Source organism: Canis lupus, chromosome 3 (genome assembly GCF_003254725.2).
Source record: "Canis lupus dingo isolate Sandy chromosome 3, ASM325472v2, whole genome shotgun sequence".
NCBI lineage: Eukaryota > Metazoa > Chordata > Mammalia > Carnivora > Canidae > Canis > Canis lupus.
Genome location: NC_064245.1, coordinates 14,932,978 through 14,954,528, shown reverse-complemented (window position 1 = coordinate 14,954,528; position 21,551 = coordinate 14,932,978). Strand labels below are relative to the sequence as shown.

The 21,551-nt window shown below is 37.3% G+C and overlaps 1 protein-coding gene across 4 annotated transcripts in view; it reads right to left on the bottom strand.

Annotated features, from left to right (window-relative positions):
* KIAA0825 (KIAA0825 ortholog) overlaps positions 1-21,551 on the bottom strand; it is a 388,625-nt gene that overhangs the window by 188,342 nt on the left and 178,732 nt on the right. For all 4 annotated transcript variants that reach the window (XM_025437175.3, XM_035714787.2, XM_025437176.3 and 1 more), the window contains 4 exons: positions 16,179-16,587; positions 11,602-11,761; positions 7,257-7,415; positions 5,151-5,245 (listed from right to left, as the gene is read on the bottom strand). In XM_025437175.3, coding sequence (XP_025292960.3) covers positions 5,151-5,245; positions 7,257-7,415; positions 11,602-11,761; positions 16,179-16,587 — 823 coding nt within the window. The remainder of the gene's footprint in view (positions 1-5,150; positions 5,246-7,256; positions 7,416-11,601; positions 11,762-16,178; positions 16,588-21,551) is intronic.

Sequence of the window (21,551 nt, the reverse complement as noted above, 5' to 3'; positions counted from 1 at the left end):
AATGCAATCACTGTCTCATTTGCTAGTCTGGATATATTTTAAAGTGAGTGAGAAAGAAATCAAGAAACTAATAGTAAGAAACTGATTCAAAAGATCAATGTATGATCACTGTACTTACTCTTACATAGCATTAAAGGTAAAGGTGTAGAACTGATATATATGTTGATTTTCTGAACCTCTAAGGAGCCTTTTTTCCCCACAATGGCAAACTTTCTAAATTGAAAAACATCTATCATTAATACATATTCAGGATCTCTCTCTGAGGTCTCAGCTACTACATTTTTTCCCCCAAATACGTTGAAAATCACAACTTTACAAAGGCTTGGTTGGATACTTTTGTCAGCTAACTCTACCTCAAATTTCTCAACTTGTATTTTTAGTATCACTTAATGAATACTAACCCCATCATCCAAATGTCAAAATATTTCTGAATCATGAAGTTAAGAATAGACCTTGTTGCTAAACAGGTTAGGACTTGAACTGGATCAATTAACTAAAAATAAAGACCAGGATTCCATGCTTTTAATCTGACCCAACCATCACATAATAATAAAATCAGGAATTTTTAAACATACAGAGAGCTTAATTAGATTTTCATTTAAATTTGGAAAATGAAGAGAATGAACATGCACGTATTTTTTTTTTTTTTACTTAAGATTTTCCAGAGTATAGTTTTCATTCCTACATGACTATTGATCCAACCTCACATTTAGAGAATGCCATCTCTGTGCTTATCTGTCAGGGGCTGACTTTTTCTCTGTACTCTTATTTCTCATTTGCCTGTTAATTAATTCAACAAATATTACTCAAAATCTCTTGCATGCCCAATGGATGCTCTAGGTACTGAAGACACGGTTGGAGTAAGACAGGTAAGGTGCAATTCTCATGGAATTTATTTTCCACCCTGGGAAGCAGGATTAGGAGACAACAACCAAACAGAAAGTAAGATCTCAGAGACTGGAAACTCATTTAAGACAGTACAGCAGAGTAGAATGCCCGGGTGACCTGGAAGGTAACTTTAGATGAGTGATAAGGAAAGGCTTCTTTAAGGAGCTAACAGGTACTCCAGGTAGACAAGATGGCAGCAACCATGGGAAGAGCTGAGGGAACTGTAAATACAAGGGCCTTAAAATGAGAAAGAGCTTGGAGAATCCCAACAGGAAGAAGACCATGAATTTAGAATATCATGAAATGGGGAGAAGTGTTTTGAGATGAGGCCTGACAGGGAGCAGAAGGCACATCAAGTACTCAGGTCACCACTTTACGATCTATTCTGGGGATGCCTGGGTGGCTCAGCTGATTAAGCATCAGTCTCTTGGTTTCTACTCAGGTCAAGATCTCAGGGTGGTGGGATTGAGCCACGAGTTGGGCTCCCGGCTTGGTGTGTAGTCTGCTTGGAGATTCTCTTTCCTTCTCTCTGTGCCCCTTGCATTCATGCTCTCTCTCTCTCTCTGTCTCTTGCTCTCACTCTCAAGTAAATAAGCCTTTACTTGGGAGTGAAAAAAAAAAAAAAAAAAAAAAAGGATTTGTTCTGCCTTTGGAATCATCACAGAACCAGCTTGAGTAACAAATACCAGTATAGTCTCAGATATAGATACTGTTGATATCACCAGGTGATAGTTTTTCATATATCTGCACTGTCCTTTACGTGGTCATCTCTTAAGTATCTCCTGAGCAGCTCATACAACTCTTAGACACCTGTCCTCCCTCAGTGAGCCATTGGCCCATTGCCTGATTTCTGACCTGACATTTTCTCTGAGTCTTGTTATTGGTTTAAGCCTGGAAGCTACATAACCTCAGTGTCAGGTATAATCTGACTTCCATCTACCACCACCAGCTCCCTGATAATCCTTAATGACTTTTATTGTCTCCCTACCAGAGGAAACAATGTGCTAGAGCTACTACTTTTCTAACTATGTGTAATATTTTCAACTTTCAAAAACATTGCCATATCCTTTAACACTCTTGATTATGTCAACAGTTTCCATGAAGTAGATGTATAAGTATTAGTTCATTTTATCTTCTTTTTTAAAGATTTTATTTATTTATTCATGAGAGACCCAGAGAGAGAGACAGAGAGAGAGAGAGAGAGAGAGGCAGAGATACAGTCAGAGGGAGAAGCAGACTCCATGCAAGAGCTCGACATGGGACTCGATCCCTGGACTCCAGGATCACGTCCTGGGCCAAAGGCAGGTGCTAAACTGCGGAGCCACCCAGGGATCCCCATCTGTTTCTTTTAAAGACTTTATTTGAAAGAGAGAGAGAGGGAAAGCATGAACAGGGTTGAAGGGGCAGAGAGAGAAGCAGACTCCCCACTGAGCAGGAAGCCCTACAAGGAGCTCCATCCCAGGATCTTGAGAGCATGACCTGAGCCAAGCCATCCAGGTACCCCAACTTCACTTTAAAGATGAGGAAATCTTGGGGCACCTGGGTGGGTGGCTCAGTCAGTTAAGCATCTTCCTTCTGCTCGGGTCATGATCCTGGGGTCCTGGGATCCAGTCTCACATCGGGCTCCCTGCTCAGCAGGGAGACTGCTTCTCCCTCTGTCCCTCCCTCTGCGTGTGCTCTTTCTCTCACTCTCAATCTGCATGCTTGCTCTCTCAAAAAAATAAATAAAATCTTTAAAAAAATGGGGAAATCAAAACACAAATAGGTAACTTCTATAAGCTAAGCTTACAATAGGGACTGAGAACTCAAGCATCCTACTTTCCCATCTCCATCTGGTTCTGGGCGTGAGAGAGGTCTGGCTCACTTCAGGCTTGGGGTCTTAAGAGAGTAAGTCCACAGATGGTCTGCTTATGATATTAAATTTGAAGACCAGGCACAAAAGCATTTAGAAGGTGAATAGAAAGGATTCCCTTTCTCAACAATTTTCATGTATATGTATTTCAGTTCAATGTTGTTTATAACACCATGTCCTCAGACAACACTTGCAGCCCAGTATATAGGCTTGACCATGGTGCAGAGACAGATTAGTATAAATATACTGCCAATTACAGACAGAAAAAGAGAACAAGTTTAATTGCTGAGTTTGAGAGAAAGAACTGAGCATATTCAGCTGAACTGCTCTAGGTTTTCTTCTTTGGCTCTGTCTACCTCCTGAAATGACAATAGTACGCAAGAAATATCACTTTGTTGAGGTAAGGGAACATTTGTAAATTTTTAACATCTGTAACTCTTACTTTAAAGTTCAGTGTCCTGTGATTTCACTCTCAAATGTATAGTTTTAAATAGCCATGTTGTCAGAAATTCAATGCACTAGTTAAAAAAAAAAATCAGCATTTTCAAATAAGTCTGAACAAAAAGTCTCTTAGAAAAAAATAACAGAAATGATTTCCTTACCTGTTCAATTAATCAACTCCCATAAATAACATTCTTAAAATAACTGGGAAAGTACTAAAAAACAGTTAAAACTCTGAAGTGTCCTCATCCTTCTAAGGTAGATCAGTTATGTTCATTCCAGCTTGTAGTATATAGTAGTTTGGAGTAGGCTGCTTTTCATACCCTTCTTTAAAGTTCTGAGGTTCTTATTAAGGTGATAGTCTAGCTGTTTCTATTAAATATTCATGACCCTCTTTTCCAAGAGAACAGTTTTGAATTGTTACTTCTGGCTAAATTTGTGGGAGTTCTTTTCTCCCACGCACTCTTGAATGTGCTCTCTCAGGGAAAGAGACTTAATAGCCATTGTCCTAATTGAAGTATATCTAAAGTTTTCACACAGTAACAACAACATGCAATTTTGTTAAAAACACAAATTCACCTCAAAGTGAATATTACACATAGCAAATGCAGAAAGCTTTGAAGGATGTGTTGCCCCCAGAGTACCATTTAGTGGATTGGAAGCAGCAATTCACAGCTCAAAACTTAGTAAAATAGAATACAGCTAATCCACATGAACTCAATATTTTACAGATAGCAGGGAAAAAACTGACTCATCTTTCCTGGTTTGTTTCCAGATAGACGTTTAACATCGCATAACTTCTCCTTTTACCCTACCACCACCACCACCACCACCCTGCCCCAGCTCTGGGGGACTAGTGCATGAACAGAGCATATTCTCAACTACTACCTGTCAGGTGGTAAGCTTGCTGGGAGAAGGCCATGCCTGATGGGAAAGCTGGACTGCTCAGCTTTGTCCATGATAGGAGAGCTCCATTCAAAGGTGAAATAATAAGAACACCATTGTCACCACACATTTAAATGAAAAGTTTTACTGGCAATTAAGCTGCCCTTTTTTAACCTCCATTTGGGAAATTACAGGATATTTTTCCCTCTTGATATTTTCTGACATGCACCTGGATTTGTCAAGGATGACTTGACGATTCTAGTATGTCGTTATGATCTTTCAGGAAAAAATGGTATTTAATATTTGTATCAAAAAGATATAGAAATACTTTCTACATCACACAGATTATATAAAAATAATCGTCATACTGAACTATAAGCAAACAAATGATACTTGAGTATAAAAAAGTGGCACACATATATATCTTAGGTGAAAATGTCATACTAGATAAGAGAAATCAATTTTTTAATATTACACCTTATTGTTTTCAATGAAGACTTGAAAGTATTTTAAAATCCATGTTAATAGATCCAGAATATAAAGAAAATATTTATAGTTTTGTGCAAAATAAATTACATGTGCAGGTTCCCAGGCTAAAAGCACATTACCATTTTATTAGATTGTTCTGGAGTGTGTGTGTGTGTGTGTGTGTGTGTGCGTGAAATAATATGTAACTGAAGCTATAGCAACTAAGTGCCAACGGAACTGGCTTCAAAGCAAAAAATTCAATCATGACAGTTTTACTTATATGTTTCCCTGATTAGACTGGTTGATTTGGCTTGGCATTTTGTATGCATTCATTAAATTATCACAAACAAATACAAAGTATTATAATGACATCCAACCTGATAACTTTTGGTGTGTACAATGCTGAACTATTACATACACAAAGTTAAATATTTAAAATTCAGACAAAACCAACTAATTTTACATCATAAAAATTTTTTACTGCCTCCTATAAATACTTACTATGGAAAAACAGTATTCTAAGTATACTTACATATAGGACTCTCTCTGTATATCTATCTCTATATATATCTCCTTTTCCCCCCAACCAGATCCCCCCAATCGCAAATCTCATTACCTGTTTTTGAGCAGTACACTGAAGGTCATCTTATCCAGTCCCAGATAATTTGGCAGCAACTTTGACCAATTCCAGTTCCATTTTGTGATGGCTGACTGTTGATAAATGAGAATACGCTATTGTTAGTTATTAATCAGAGTTAATATGATCAGTAAATTAAAGCTCCAGCTGTGATAGACTAACTAAGAAGGAGGGGGGTCCAGAACAAGGACTTAGACAGATAACATCAATCATGTCCACAGAAGAAGGTTTTTATTCCAATAAGACAGCAATTAATTTATAAATCCATTTGGGGATGTAGTCATTATTTATAAAAATATAAATCAATTTCTTGAGTCGTTATTCTTCCAAGTGCTAATGGCATTTGCCCAACAAGTTTCCCTGAGAGGGTGACTCTGAAAAGAAAAGTGAAATAACTGGCAACTTTTTCATATATCAATTTGTAGTTTTTATTTTTTAGTATCCAGAAATTCTATGAGAAAAAAAAAAAAACAGATTTAGAGGTGCTATGACTCAAATTACAAGACACTGCTTAATAAGAGTATAATAGTAATGTTACTTCTGGTTAAGAAAATGCTTTAAAGGGGAAATTAGGGGGATCCCTGGGTGGCTCAGTGGTTTAACGCTTGCCTTTGGCCCAGGGCATCATCCTGAAAACCTGGGATCAAGTCCCAAGTCAGGCTCCCTGCCTGGAGCCTGCTTCTCCCTCTGCCTGTGTCTCTGCCTCTCTCTCTCTGTGTCTCTCATGAATAAATAAATAAAATCTTTAAAAAAATAAAAAAATAAAAGGGAAATTAGAACAACCTGTAAATGTAAATAATGTTCTTTTATTCTCATTTAGTAGGTAATTTCACAACAGAGTAAGGAGAAAAATTACTGTGAAAGATAATCTCATAATTCAGAATGGAATAAAACATGCCATTTACTTAAACGAAGTGAGGATAATTTAACAGCTACAATGATTATTTATGGTTTGGAGCAATCTAATGTGCAACATAGAAAAGCAGCCAATACACTCAAAACTTACATAATATTTTTGGTTTCCAAGTATTATAGATGCTTGTATCTCTTAAAACTACACAGTTTTGATAATAAGAGTCCAGGCCAATGTTTAAAATCCTATAAGAACTATGCCCTGTCACCTGCTGATTAATGGAGCACCACAATCCTGTCGTAGAGCAGGAGAATTCTGTCCCAGGTTGTCAGCATTTGAAGGTCTTATTCTACTACAGTATTGATGACTGTAGACTAGGGTTGTAGCAGGCATGGCAAAAATATTATCTGCATCCCGAATTAGGCTATTGTTTTAATTCTTATTTTCCTCAGAGCTCTAGGTCAAGCAATCCTTCTCTTCTCCCCTGTTAGTTCAAATAGCCTGTCAGGAAGCTCTTCCCTTTTTTATTCACCAAAAGAATAAATAAAGCAAAAGCAACTTTAGATTTCAAATACTTTGGCTTAGATATGATCTTTTCAATGTGACGACTGAAACAGGTAGCTTAAACAATGGCATCATCTGGCATTAAAAATGTGTGGTATTTATCATATTACCCGTATTCCAAATATCCTGACATTGAGATCATTTGCAAATTCATTTGAAATGCAGGAATATGTTTAGGGTTATAAAAAGGGAAATTTACCTCATGTGACTTAAAATAGGAACTCAAGGCTTTGTTTATAATTAGTTGTCTACTCTTATTATTATTTACCTTAAAAATTAGATAAGTTCATAAAAATGGCAAGGTGTTCTTTGAGTGGGTGGGTAGGCGATGGGGGTGGGCAGCAAGGGAGGAGACCCTTACGAAACGCCTGGTTTTTCAGGCCTTCTGTAGACACAGTCGAACAGATGTTCCCTCTGCCCATGGCAAACTGACCTGGTCAAAAGTTAAACTATACAGACCAAACATATGCATCAGTTTGACAAATAGAAGGTAAAATAACTTTTTCAAAGTCAATTCACGCAGACCACATAAATAAGAACAAGGTCTTTTGCTTCAGAGCCAAAAAAAAAAAAAAAAGCTTATAAGTATTCAAACACAAAGCACCTTTTTCCTTTATTGGTGTAAAAAAAAAAAAAAAAAGGTCACACATTTCCTATTTTCCACATACCTGAACTAGCATGTTTTCACTAAATGCCTTGTACACCTGGAAAGGGTTAAAGGCAGAAGGCTGATCTTCCACACTCCTCAAGGTCATCTTTAAAGGTCTGATGGGTAATGGCTTTTCCTTCGAACCATTCATAGAAAACAGCTGTTCTTTTAAATATTCCTTCAAGGGGGGAAAAAAAATTACAAGTCGTGATGGTGGGAAGCATATATTCTCTTTAAAAATACACTGATCAATATCCAAATCTACCCTTTCAACACATTTGCTAGATTACAGCATATTAGTTGCCTCAGGACAGAATACATTTTCAGAAGAAACACAGCAGAATACCAATCAGCACTGCAATAAACCCATCAAAAACAGGTTCACCTAATATATGGGGTAGATTATGAAAGCATCTAACGAATTCTCACATTACGAATGTATGCTCGATACATCAGAATCTTTCTAATAGGCATTGTCTTGTCATTGGTTCGTGTGTCAACATGTCCCGTTACCAAAACTTCACTTAGATGCACGATTCCTCACAGTACAAGGTGGCTCATTCATTCACTAAGAGTAGTGTATCTACTGTACACTCAGCAGAGTGTGGAGTACTCTGATATTCCACTGCAAGCAATCTTTCCTCTATGTAGAATTAATTATAATTCAAACTCCTCAACTCTGTTTCCATGCTGCAGACTGAAAAATATCAAGGTTCAAATGAAGCTCAACATATGTAATTCCAAGCCTCCAACTGCCAGGGGCAGCCTGGGCAAAAAAGTCTATCGACTACTTCATATTTTATTTTCCATTCATAAATAAATAAGGTGTCTGATCCTAGTCTATTTTATTGGACTCTTTTTGTAACACGACAATTTGAAAGGACTTCAAGTTTCCCATGTAAGCTATCAAATATTTACTTTTAATAAGTCATGCTAGAGATAAAATAATATAAATGTTCTCCTGATTTTCAGTATGTCAAAATCTAATTTTTTTTCCTCAAGAGTAGGACTAGGTTGAGAACATTAGAGCTGAAAAGGACTTCAGAGGTCATCTGGAAAACCCTTGGTACTCAAAGTCTGGCACCCAGACCAGCCGAGTCAGCTTTACCTAGAAACCTGTTAGAAAAACAGAATCTCAGGCCCCACCCCAGAGAGAATCTGACAGGAGAACAGCAGGCACCCAAAAGTTTAAATAATTCTAGCCCACAGCACATTGAGCATGTAGCTCTGAAAGGCCACAGATGAGCCTTAGATCACAGGGGTGAGTAGTAGAGTCTGAGTGAGAAGCCATGTGTTTGGTCTCGCTTCATCATGCTTTTTTCCTGTGCCTCTATAATGTAACTTCCTGAGGAGGGAATGCCCACTGTACCACTGTACTCCCCAGGCAGGGACATTTTAGAGCCTCAAATCCTATTAAAGAAAGAAAGAAAAGGAAAAAAAAAGGGAAAAGGAAAGAAAGGAAAGGAAAGGAAAGGAAAGGAAAGGAGAGAAAAGAAAAGAAAAGAAAAGAAAAGAAAAAAGAAAAAGAAAATAAAAGAAAAGGAAAAAGAAAAGAAAAGAAAAGAAACCACTACTTAACTCTGATAATCATTTCTTAAATTTGCTCACTGTGGACCACATCTCCTTAGATTAATTCCATAGCATCATTCACACACAGAGACTCTTAAGTATCCTTGGATGATAATAAAATCACCAGAAAAAGAATGTTATGCCTAGATTTAGGTTTTTATACAGAAATAAAATCTCTCTCCGTCATGATTTCTGCAAGTAAAATTTTTAAAAGGAATAAAAGATTCTAATGAGAACACCTGCTTTATTTTGGCTAATCACAACCTGTGTCAACTGATTTCCCCTTACATTGCTACATTTGGCCTTTTTCTTGTTGGTGGTGTACAATTTGAAAAAGATCAAGTGCTGTGCTGCAAGCTGGGAACACAATAGTGTTTTCTCCCTTGTTAATTTCTTTGACCTCTCTACTGTCCGGGCACTTGTCACTACCCCTTCTAAAAAAACTGGATTTTTTGTGGTGTCCCTTTAGCCGTACGTACTGTGATATTCTCTTTAGAAAAGATACGTTCTCCTTTGTCCATCCGTTCTTGAACACCCTCCCTGTGCAGTAACAGTGAAGCTTATTTCTCTACCCACATTCCTGTGTTTTTCTCTGAAAAGCTCCACCAGTCCTTTGACCTCAACTCCCACACTCAGTAAGGCCACCAAAGTCTCTAGTCACAACCTCCCTCATCTTTGCTTGTGGCCAGGTTCAACTACCCACTAGACTTATCCTCAGACGTCCTCCCTTTATCTCAAAGACAAACATTCTTAAACTCATCTCCTCTCATAACTTTGTTATTACTCCAAGGCACATTCTTTCATCCTTGTCCAGGCCTGTACCTGTGAATGCATCTGCATTTATGCTGCCTTCTTGAAGCATATTTAGCAGCACACCTGAAAACGCTCAAGACTCCTAGCTCTACTCAGCAGGAACAAGCTTCATGGAGCATTTCACCTACAGCGTAACAATGCCTTGGTATAAAAGCAGCAGTAAGCCCTACTCTGAGCACTTAGCCTCGTGTCTTTACTGAGTCTGTGGTAGTAGTAGTTGTTAGTAGTCACAAGACAAAGGGCTCACTACTTTCTCTGGTTTAGACTCACTTCCCAGTAGGCCTCCTTCCTCCCTTGTCATGATGTTTGTCACTCAGCACAATCAGCAAGTACTTAGCTTGACATCCCACGTGATAACCACCACAACAGTAAGTGTATTCGCCTGTTATGAAAGAAAAATCATAACTTGAACCTTAATTGATCAAAATGTAGGCGGTGCCCCAGTGAAGAGTCTTACATCAGGCGTCACAGCAGACCTGTTCAGAGCCACTGCCTCAGAGGTCCACAAGTTCTACGAGGGGAGAACAGCCTTTCGATTTCCTGAGTAGAACAGGTGGCTGACGACCAGTAAATATCCAACTTAATTTTCCTTTTGGGTGATTGCTGAGCTTTTTCATGTTAAGGGCTTTTTAAAAAGTGAACGAGTCTATCAGTTTGGCAATCTCTCCCAGCCATTAGTTCTCAGGACTCCTGTACCACCAGTTTCCTAAAAATCTGAGGGTAATCCTCTTGCAACATCTGTTCCTCAGTAATCACCATGGTTACTTAAGGCCATCTGGGTGGCCACGTGGACCTGCCAGTGAAGACCATGACTTCGCAATGGTGGTCTTTCAGTTAGCCAAGGTCAGGAGCTCCTGAGTTCCCCACATAGAAACCCTAAACAAATTATGAGGGATCATTAGCAAATGTGAATAGGTTGTGTTACCAACTAACAATTATATACTGAGATCCAGTGCCTCAGGGACTGGACCATTTCTCATAGCAACAAATCCCTCACATCCTTCTCAGGCGACCATTGAATGCACTATTCTATCACCTGTTTATTGACTGGCTGATTAGCTCTAGGAAAGCCAGGAAACAAAATTTCCTTGAAGTAACTTTCAGATAGATGGTATCGGAAAGAACATTTATATAACTGAGTTGTAAAAAGCTGTGCTCGAATTTAATTCACTCCTTGGAAATTGATGGTTTTTAAGGCCTACCTCATTGAGCTAAAACACGATAGCTTCACATTATTCATATTATAGAACTTTTAGTATTCCAAAAAATAGATTCATGCATTTGCAAATAAAAACAGAATTCTAATGCAGGTACAAACGCTCAAATTAAAAACCTGATGAAGTGAGCAAACTCGTATTGTTTCAAGTCCATAGCTGACAACCTGCTCTTTACATTTTTCTGCTCAAACAAAAAAATGCCAGAGACATGCAAGGTCAGAGGCTTAACCCATCAGACACGTAGACAAGCATGACATTGGCTCTAACCAGCGTCCACGCATTAATGTGTTTTCTTGGCTTAATCTAGCTGCCCCCGAATACGGTTCAATATTCTTCCGAAGTTTTCTCACTCTGTAAGAAATCCACGATTTCACCAGACAGGTGTGACGTCTACAGCAGAAGACGTCCATCTCTCTCCAGAAAATTCATCATTTCACAAACAGCAGATTTGAACACCAGCCTAACAGTCACAAACACACAATTCCCAAACTACACGTCTAGTCTCTACAATTCAGAACTGAACTGAGTTTATGAGCCGTGTTATTGTTTCAACCATATAAATAAAACCTACATTGTTTCGGTGAAGCTTCGCCTGTACAAATGCAGAACAGCCGGGGTTGAATAGATTCTATTAATAATTCAATATTGAGTTTGGTATTGACTTTAAGAAGTATTATCACCTCCTTGACTAACCCTTAGCTGCCAGCAGACGCTGCCTCAGGCCAGTACACACCTAATTGCTCGGTAAAAAGGCCGTTTCCCTACCTCATTGAGCCGCATGATGTGATAAATTTGCCGCAGGTACTCGCTGCCACCTGGTTTGTGGCAGATATCCAGGACCATCATGTTTATTTTCTGCTCAGTCAGTTCAAGAGCACCATCTCCTTCTTCTAAGGCTGTGCTTTGCTCTATTGTCATAAACGCACTAAGTACAAAGAAAGCACATAAGTATCAGCGGTGAAGAATTGTAAAGATGGAAAATAATCAAAGAGATTGAGTGTGCAGAGTCGATGTAAATCTCATATTCAAAGCACCATAAAGACCGCTCAAATAGGTAAGCTTTCCCAAACCGCCCCTGCGCAGAGAAACAGCGCCTCAGAACCAAGCACCTGAAAGCATTTTAAAAAATTGAATCGTTTCTTTTAAAACAGTTCTTTATTGCATTTATACTCCGATCTATAAAACATTTTCCCATTACTGCAATTGTGGAAATTGCTATAATCATGGGATGAAAACAAAACATTTCTTTTTAAGAACATGTAAGAAATAATTTGTATTTTCTCTTTGAGGATAAAAAGTATCTTTGATGCCAGAAATAGCTTTGGTAGTCTGTCTTTTGTAGATGCCTCTTTACACCTGTCTTAGAACACATTAAAGACTAATTAAAGTGTCAAAAGGGGGAGCCTATTATGCTAACTATAGGCTGGGTGCTTCCTGGCAGTGTGCTTACCACTGGGTGTTTTAAATTGGCCTTTTGACACTTGTTGCCTGTTAAAAATATATGGTCCCTCTCCTGTTTCTTCTTGGTGAGGATACCTAGCAGAAGTCACTACCCTGATGAGTCAGGAAAAGGGTCTCTTATCACACCAGGAATGTGCAACTTCCATTTGTGAGACATTTCTAAGAACAGATTCCCTTGTTATTGATTTTAAACATTATTTACATAGTGCTGATGAATGACATACATTTTTTTTTAGAATTCTCCAGCTATGTCAGAGCAAAAGAAATCATGATATCCAGGGGACCTCATATATATCCCACACTACTTTTCTTATTACAGTTGCTACTAGGATCATGTTAGGCTTTGCAATTGGAGTATTTTTAAGAAAAGGCATGGTTTTCCACTGTTCCTCGGACTAAATGAAATTTACTGTGGTGTAATCAGCTATATACTGCAGTTCATTACTGAGATTTTGCCATGATTATAAAATTAGTTCTGCTAAGAGTCAGTGCCGCTGACCTGAAGACTGAACCAAATGATACCCAGCTGCTGGACATTAACTTTTATATTGCTTCCACATGTAGCTTCAAAACATCTTTCTTAAAAAAAAAAAAACAACGAACTTTACAATTGTATAAGGCTTGCTAAAAATAAAACAACTCCTACTCTGCGACATATTCATTAATTAGAGTAAATCTTTAAACAAACAAAAAAGACGTTGCAGAAAAGGAAGTTTGTAAATAGCTTTTTGAAGCTGCATACAGGTTGCAAGCAAGATTTCTTGTCAGGTTCTGTAGAAGCTGACATTGAAAAAGTTGAGGCCCTCTGACAAAAGAGTGTCTCAGTGTCAGCCCCTGAATTGTATCCTTTCCTGTCCATCACTGTGCAGGTGAAGCAAATGATTGGATTCAGTCAATGCTATGATTAATGAGTTCCTCTCTGGATTTGGGACTGCCTATCAATCATGTCATTAGGGAGAATGTGCCCTGAAAGAGGCAGACCTTAGCCAAGGAATAACTGCATTAATCTTAATCTGTATATGCACCCAGCCAGCCAAGTCAGGGTCACCATGATGAAAAACAATAATCTTCAACTCGACAAATTACTTTGCAAAGACAGGCATTTCTTTACTTTTTGGGCTGTGTGTTCTCCAGAATCTAAGTTGACTGTTTACAGCTTGAGTGTTACTACAAAGTGAAGGTTATTTTAATGAATAGTAATGCTTTCAGGCAGTACGCAAGACAAGCAATGCTTACAGCTGCCACCCTTCCGCTGCAGATCTTTTCACAATTTCTATAAAATCAAAGTTAAATCTGAATGCAAGTGAAAGAAATCAACCGAAATGATATTGCGTAGTTCTGAGATCATCTTTGCGGGGAATTAAAATTTCAATTATCTGAACAGAAGCACTATTTTAGTTTATATGGTTACATTCTCAAATTTAAAAACAATTATGATAAACCCAAGGCAGCTCTTCACCTAGACACAGACATCAGGATTTAAAATACATTTTTGTTATGGTATAGATCTAGAAACTAAATGATCATCAGTTTGTAAGAAATACGTAGAAGTTCACTTGTAGAAGAAATAATCAATCTGAAATCAGAGTCAAGAAGTACATTCCTATAGCACCCAAATCTTGTAAGAGATAACCTACTGTGAGTTAAGAAGTCAAATTTATCTGTTTCAAATAAATATAATAACCGCAAATCTGAAATCTATATATTGATATTCAAGAAACTGAGAAAGACATAGCATTGTGATAATTACATACTTACATAATACACATTCAGGAACTTTGAGGACTGTAAAAACATTATTTTTTTTTTTAAAGATTTTATTTGGGAGGCTGGGTGGCTCAGCGGTTAAGCTCTGACTTTGGCTCAGGGTGTGATCCTGGGGTCCTGAGATTGAGTCCCACATCGGGCTCCCTGCATGGAGCCTGCTTCTCCTCTGCCTATGTCTCTGCCTCTCTCTCTCTCTGTCTCTCGTGAATAAATAAGTAAAATCTTTACATAGGCAGAGGAAGAGGCAGGCTCCGCATGGGGAGCCAGATGCAGGACTCGAACCCGAGATCATGACCTGAGCCAAAGGCCGACACTCAACCACCTAGCCACCCAGGTGCCCCCTGTAAAAACATTTTAAAAATCAGCAGTTCTTCATTTTGGATGCATGTTGCAACACATAGCTAATCAGCCAAATATCAGCTAGACAATTCTCTATATAGGAGGTGTTCGATGTGTTGGTGTTGTTTATAAGGAATGTAAACCAACTTTTAAGGAAAAAAAAATTATTAATGGATCCCTGTATGTGGCCTCAGGTATATAACTGAGACACTACTTTACACTGATCTTATTGATAAGGGGACCCCTAAATCAGAAATATCGTAGATTTAATTTTATAATCAGATCCACTATTTGTATTCTTTTTTTCTCTCTTTATAACCACTGCCGTCGAGATGATGATATTTGGCCTTAATCTTTTAGTCATCGGATTAAAGCCTGTAAATTGGTATTGAATGCAAATATAAAGATTAAAGAGGCGCTTTCAGAGTTACTAAACATTTGCCCGATTGCTACTGTTATTCCTACACACAGGACACCCCAGAAGTAAATTTCTGGAAGTCGGTATGACAAGACCGGGAAAATCATGATTAGCTACATTTTCCCACTTGGAATAGTATGAAGTCATACAAATAAGTAAAATCTTTAAAAAAAATTTTTTTTTAAAATAAAGTCTTACAGAGATTAACACAAACCAGTAAAGAGTATTTGTTATCATAATGCCAATGAGTGCAATGTATTTCAATAGAGTTTATAAACAACAAATGCTCGCTTGATGCATTTGTTACTAAGCTTGGTGCTAAGAACCTTATGAATCTTATTTAATTTTTCAAAACTACTCCATCAGCTTGGTATCACCACTGAAAATGAGGCTTTCAGAGATTCTATAGTTTGCCCAAGATGGCCCACTTACAAGGGATTTATATTTGTCCATCTGATTCCAAAGCCTGAATTCCTTGTCACTACCACGTACTAAAGAAAGTAGCAACTTTTGGTCATTTTCAGGCAAGAAAGTTAAAATAGTATTTGCCAGCAACATGAACAGATTGTAAAAGTATGGGGAACAGTGTGTGTGAGTGGTATAAAAAAGGGCTGGCTTAGTGATCTGTAGACCATATGAGCTGTAATACCTTTATCAATATCATGCAGTTCTAAACTGAAGACTAATTTTAAGACAGGAGTACTCTATGTACATATTTAAATTCATCAGGGACCCTTAAAGATCTTAGCAATACCACAAATCACTTAGCTCCTGGTGACAAACCTATGAGAAGGCTGACATTTTCATACCGAAACAGCTGGGTGTGTTTATAGCTCGAGTGTGATATGCCCCAGCTGCCCTATGGGATTCTTACATTACCAGATGAAAAATGTGTACCTTTTTGACAATCAGGTACACAGAAAGCAATAAAAAGCCTTTTATATCCATTAATTCCTTCTTAATTTAATCTCCATGCCCAATCCATTTACAAAATGCTCCTGGCTATCCACTAGATACCTGTTTGTGCACTAAAAAAGAATGAAACCAAATTCTCTTGGGTTTAGATCCCACTCTTTTTAACAGAAACCTTAAGATGGTGACTAAATAGGTATAATGTTAAAAAAAAAATAGGTATGATGTTTCAGCGTGTCATTGGGGTTCAAATTTTAATAGAACAAGGAACGTCTAATAATCCAGTTTTTAATGGAATATTTATCTTTCTATGCATTCATCAAAGTTCCCATGAAGTTAAGAAAATAACCACTGTTGCCTATCAGTATTTTGTTGTTGTTTATTGGTGGTTTTGTTATCAGGAACATATTTGATGAAATTCAGGTCAAGAAAAACATCACTTTACCATTTGGTGCTCAACTTCCTTGCTTTCAACAATTGGCTCTCAATCCAGTTGGGTTTTTCCTGCTCAATGCTCTGTATGACCCTCTGGGCCATTTGATTAGGGCCACTTGTCTGCTTTCCCATGATGCTTTCCAAACACACACAGATTAAACCAAGTTTCTCTTTACTCCATCTGTCAAGGGAGGCACCTGTTAAAAGTTCCACAGTGTTTCCATCCTCAAATATCCGACATATAATTACAATCAAGTTCCAGACAAGGAGGCTAGCTTTCTTCAATTCAACAAAGTTTTTTGACATTTTTCTCTCAGACAGAGAAAAGAAGTATTTAATTGGGGGAGGCAAACATGCAATCACCGTAGGTAACTTGCTGATTACAATAGATACTGCCTGAACAGCAAGCCTTGTGAAGCCTGGGGAAGAAAGGAAAGAAAAGGTATGATTAATATTAGCATATGCATTCCATCACTGGGTTGTTTTGAGTGTTGCGTGGGGATGTCTAATTTTTGTGGAGAAAATTGTTGAGAAGAGCAAGTGCTTGACATATTCCGACAGAACTCTACTGGGGTCGCTGCCTAAAACTCAAACCTCAGTTTTTTTCCCCTCACAAATGAAGATCAGCAAATTTAAGATTATTAATTAAACTTTTATCTATTAAGGTGGCAGTATTAAGGGCTCAGATGTCCTCTTAAGTAACAAATGTAAAGGTACTCCTATTGGACCGCTTTGTGGCCTTTGATACTTTCTTAAACCTCCTCCTCCCTTGGAATCCATAACAGAATCTAAGTCTTGTCAGGCCTGGCTCCTCTTCTTCTCCTTCTTAGCCCAAATGTCACCTCTTCAGAGACCCTTCACTCACCACCCCATCCAAAGCATCCCTTCATGCTCTTCCCATCCCAGCTCCCCAACCTCCCTATCATTAGAGGCTATTTTGTCACCTAATAATTATCTCCTTCATTGTTCATTATCTGTCCCCCTCCACTAGTACATAAGCTCCATGAAGACACGGCAGTTTTCCCCAACACGTAGTACCTCATGTATCAGTTGTTCAATAAAGATTTGGTGAATGAATAGGCCAACAGACTGGTGCATGGTTACCTTTATTATTCTTCTTTGTGTCCCATGCTAGTTCTGATTTTATATATATATATATATATTTATGATAGTCACACACACAGAGAGAGAGGGGCAGAGACACAGGCAGAGGGAGAAGCAGGCTCCATGCACGGGGAGCCCGACATGGGATTCGATCCCGGGTCTCCAGGATCGCGCCCCGGGCCAAAGGCAGGCGCCAAACTGCTGCACCACCCATGGATCCCTGATTTATACTAACACCTCTTAAATGTAAGTATTGCTAAGAAGTCCTTGCCTGTTGACTGATGATTCTACATGCCCTCCTTTGCTTGGTGCCATTTCTCTGAAGAATGAACTGATCCTCCCTCTGTAGATCAGGGTGTCTCAACTTTGGCACTAATGACATTTGGGCTGGATAATTCTTTGTTGCAAGGAGCTGTCCTACGCGCTATAAGATGTTTTAACAGCATCTCTGGCCTGCACCCACTAGATGTCAAGTAACATTCACCTCAGTTTTGACAACCAAGAATGTCTCCAAGCATTGCCAAATGTCCCCTGGGTGCAAAATCTTTCCTGGTTGAGAACCACTCTTCTAGATGGTTCTAGATTCTTCAGTCTTGGCCTTTCTCCAGGGTAGCAACCTACAACTTTAGATCTCTATTGGACATTCCACTTCTCTGTCCTAGCAATAATTAACTCATTATAATTAAAACTAAATTAATTGTTTTCCTCCTAAACTAGCTTGACCTTGCTGACTCTCCCTCCACTCTCCCTCTATGCCTTCCTTCCTTCCTTAGTTCCTTCTTTTTTTTTTTTTAGTTCCTTCTTTTTAAATCTTTTAAGTAGTCCTGTTGACCCTTCATTCTAGAAACCACATTGATAAATCCTCCTATCCCCTCATCTCTGACATCCAGTTTCCCTTAACTATGAAACATGACTACTGATCTATTGAAGCCCCTCATTATGAACAGTACCTGGACTACTGCAGTACTCTCCTAACTCCTCTAACTCATCTCCCTGCTCCAGACTATGCCCAGCCTCTCTCCTGTGTTATGAAGCCAAATTCACATACTGTAGTATTTGTTATCTAATTTCTCTACCACAGTTGTTTTAGATATTTTCCACTGTTACAAGATCAGTCTCTGGAGTGTTGCTGTCAAAATACTCCACAGTCCAGCCTTAGCCAGTTTCTGTAAAACTTTATTTTATCCTCATAGCGTTTAGGCTTCTGAATATCTCATTACTCTCACATGGAATGCCCTCTCTTTCCATAGGTCACCCATCTTTTTCAACCCTTGGTTCAAAGCCCTCTCCTCCCATGAACATATTTTCTATATGACCACTTTGGTAATTAGGTCCATAATGTGCCATGCTGTCATCTTTTATATTAACATCTATTATTGTTTATGTTATTTATGTCTTCACGAATTATCCTTATAAGTAGACTAAAAGCTCCTCAAGAGCATGGAAAGAAACCTCATTGGTCTTTGACTATCCCACAAAGCCAGGCACAGTGTTTTAATCCACTACATACATAATAGAATTTGAAAATTGAAACTGAGTGACAAGTCAAAAGAAGGTAGCTTTGAGTTCTTTGGTAATCTTCACTGCTTTTACTAAACAAAAATAATTTTAAAAAGTGAAAGATTTTTCAAGATATTTGTGACATTTAAAGAAGTCACTCTGCTCTAAAAACGTACAAAGCTCTTGGAAAACATATGTCTTAGTCTAGTGACTCCACAGAAATTCATGACAACTTAAGAATCATGTTAAAAATGAACTGGAACAATCTTTGCAAGTTTGCAAAATTGGGCCTAATATATATTTGAAAGATCTCATAAGACTCTTGTGTTCAACAAAAATAAGAAATGTAAAAACACCTAGCTCAGTCCCGGGTAAAAAGCAGTTCCTTGATAAATGCTTTCTTTTTATCCAAATGAATATGCTTAGATGAAGCTTAAAATATAAATGAAGCAAATTAAGAAACTCCTTTGTGACCACTCTTTCTTGTATTCTTAACTTATTTTAAAGTTTTGTTGTTCTTTATGTGTTTGTGTCATATACTCCCTAATCTACTCTCAGGTGTTTGACTTGGAGATTGTATCTTGTGCTCTGTTTATACAAAAGAGGGTTTAACTGCAGACACCAAGGAAACATTTGACAATCTAAGTAGATATTAGGTAAAGATTATCAATTTTCTTCACACCTGCACTTATCCTGATATTTTAGAAAATCTGAGGACCCCGGTACTCAAATCCCCCCTATGTTGTTAAAGCTTATGGCAAATTCCAATCAGAACCTTTAGACTAATGACAAATTAATAAACCCATTCTACTAATCACAGGGACTCTGAGTGTGATGAGGTTAATAACACATCAGGAAAGGATCTTCTAAGAATGTCACACACTCATTTTTCTGCCCTTATTTAAATATTTTGGCTTCTATCTAAGCCATGTATATGTTACACGTTGGAAGGGCCAATTTCAGAGTTGACAAAGTGTGAAAAAAATGTATGTCTTAGAGTGGATGTAATGTGATATGAATATTTATGTATTTATTTCTTTTTTCCTAGACATGTACCACTGGCTGTAATAATATATTTTATGCTTATAAAACCTGCAGAAAGGAAATTTAAAATGAATGAAGACAAAATAATATCTTAAGGTTATTTTAAAAATTTTATTTATGGTATAAAATGTCAAAAATTTCTGGATTGAGGATAATGTAATATGCTGTGTTATTTTCAAAATCTGGGTTTAAAACTTCGATACAGTGATTCAAAGGGTAAGTGCTAAGTTCACTTTGTTTCAATACTTGATTTTAGTGTCTGTCATAGGTGAAAAAGCTACTACATGATAGATCTACATTGGAACAAGTGTGTCAGTAATTGTGCTTGTGAAATTACGGCACTTGTTTTTCAATCTCAGCCATCAAATAGGCAAAGGCTGTTGTTGACAATTTACTGATAAATATTCATTATCATGATGTCAATTAGTTGTTCTTGAAAACAAACTGAAAATTTTTTCATTTTTTTATTTTCAAGAAAAATATTTAGCAATCACTGAAACTCTTATTTGGAACATTTTAAATTATGTTAGACAATCCTATGTCTAAGTTAAGTGTGTAGATATGATATTTTTATTTGTGATACTGGTTTTTATAAAACTAATATTTCTGGCTTTTAGAAAATAAACTATCTTAATAACTTCTGTTAGCATTTTATATATTTCTGCCATCAGCTTCTTTCCCAACAATCTGCATGTGCATGATATCATGAATATATTTTTTTCTTGCAATGCTACCTCTGTTTTCTCTCCAAAATCCATTCATTTAAATTTTTTTATTTAACAGTTTTCCAATAAAGCATTCTTTTTATTTAAAAAAGTAATATACTGAGGTGGCTGGCTGGCTCAATGTGACTCTTGATCTTGGCATTTTAAGTTCAAGCCCCACATTGGGTATAGAGATGACTTAAAAATAAAATCTCAAAAAATAAAATTTTAAAAAAGTACTTTTCTGGTACATCTTTCATTTAATTGTTTTCAATGAAATAAAACAACTACTTTGTGTATCTATTCTTTGAAACATAAGGGACCAAATACCCAAGATGAACTATATCTGAAGCATCTGAGCTTTCATTTAACTCTTTGGTAAATCTCACACATTGTATAATTTATAATATGTTTCTTTAAATATTCACTATTTTCTATGTAACGGTATTTACTGACAAAGAAATAAAGAAATGCATTTCGGTTTGTCACCATAGTGTTTTCCATGTTCTCTCATTTTCACTGTTTTAGGAAGGACAAATGTCCCCTTAAGCTAATGACTATTTGTCTTTTAATGGTTAAATATCACTTAAAACATTCTTGAAAACAATTACAGAGGTGTGTCTTCATGTTTTGGATGCTTAGTATTGAAATCTTTTACTCATCAAGACGATTTCCAACTATCTTTAGTTGGTATCTCAAGGTACGATACTTAGGAGGGATTCATGTTTAATAATAATGTATGGGAGGTAATATTTCAAATGGTTTTCCCATATATTTCCTTTTTTAAAATCTTTTTTTGACCAAATCTGATTAGGTCATCATCATTTTACCTTATAAATATGGCTAAGAAAGAACTCATGTCAGGAATAGAAATCAGTATGAGGTTATTGTTTGTTCTTTCTTGCATTGTCAGTATTAGTTTTCACCTGCAGCTGATGTGTTGATCTATGGGAATATGGTAAAGCCACTTGTATGTTTTGTAAGGATTAATTTTGTTAAGACTAGATTCGGAAATACAAAGAACGAACCTA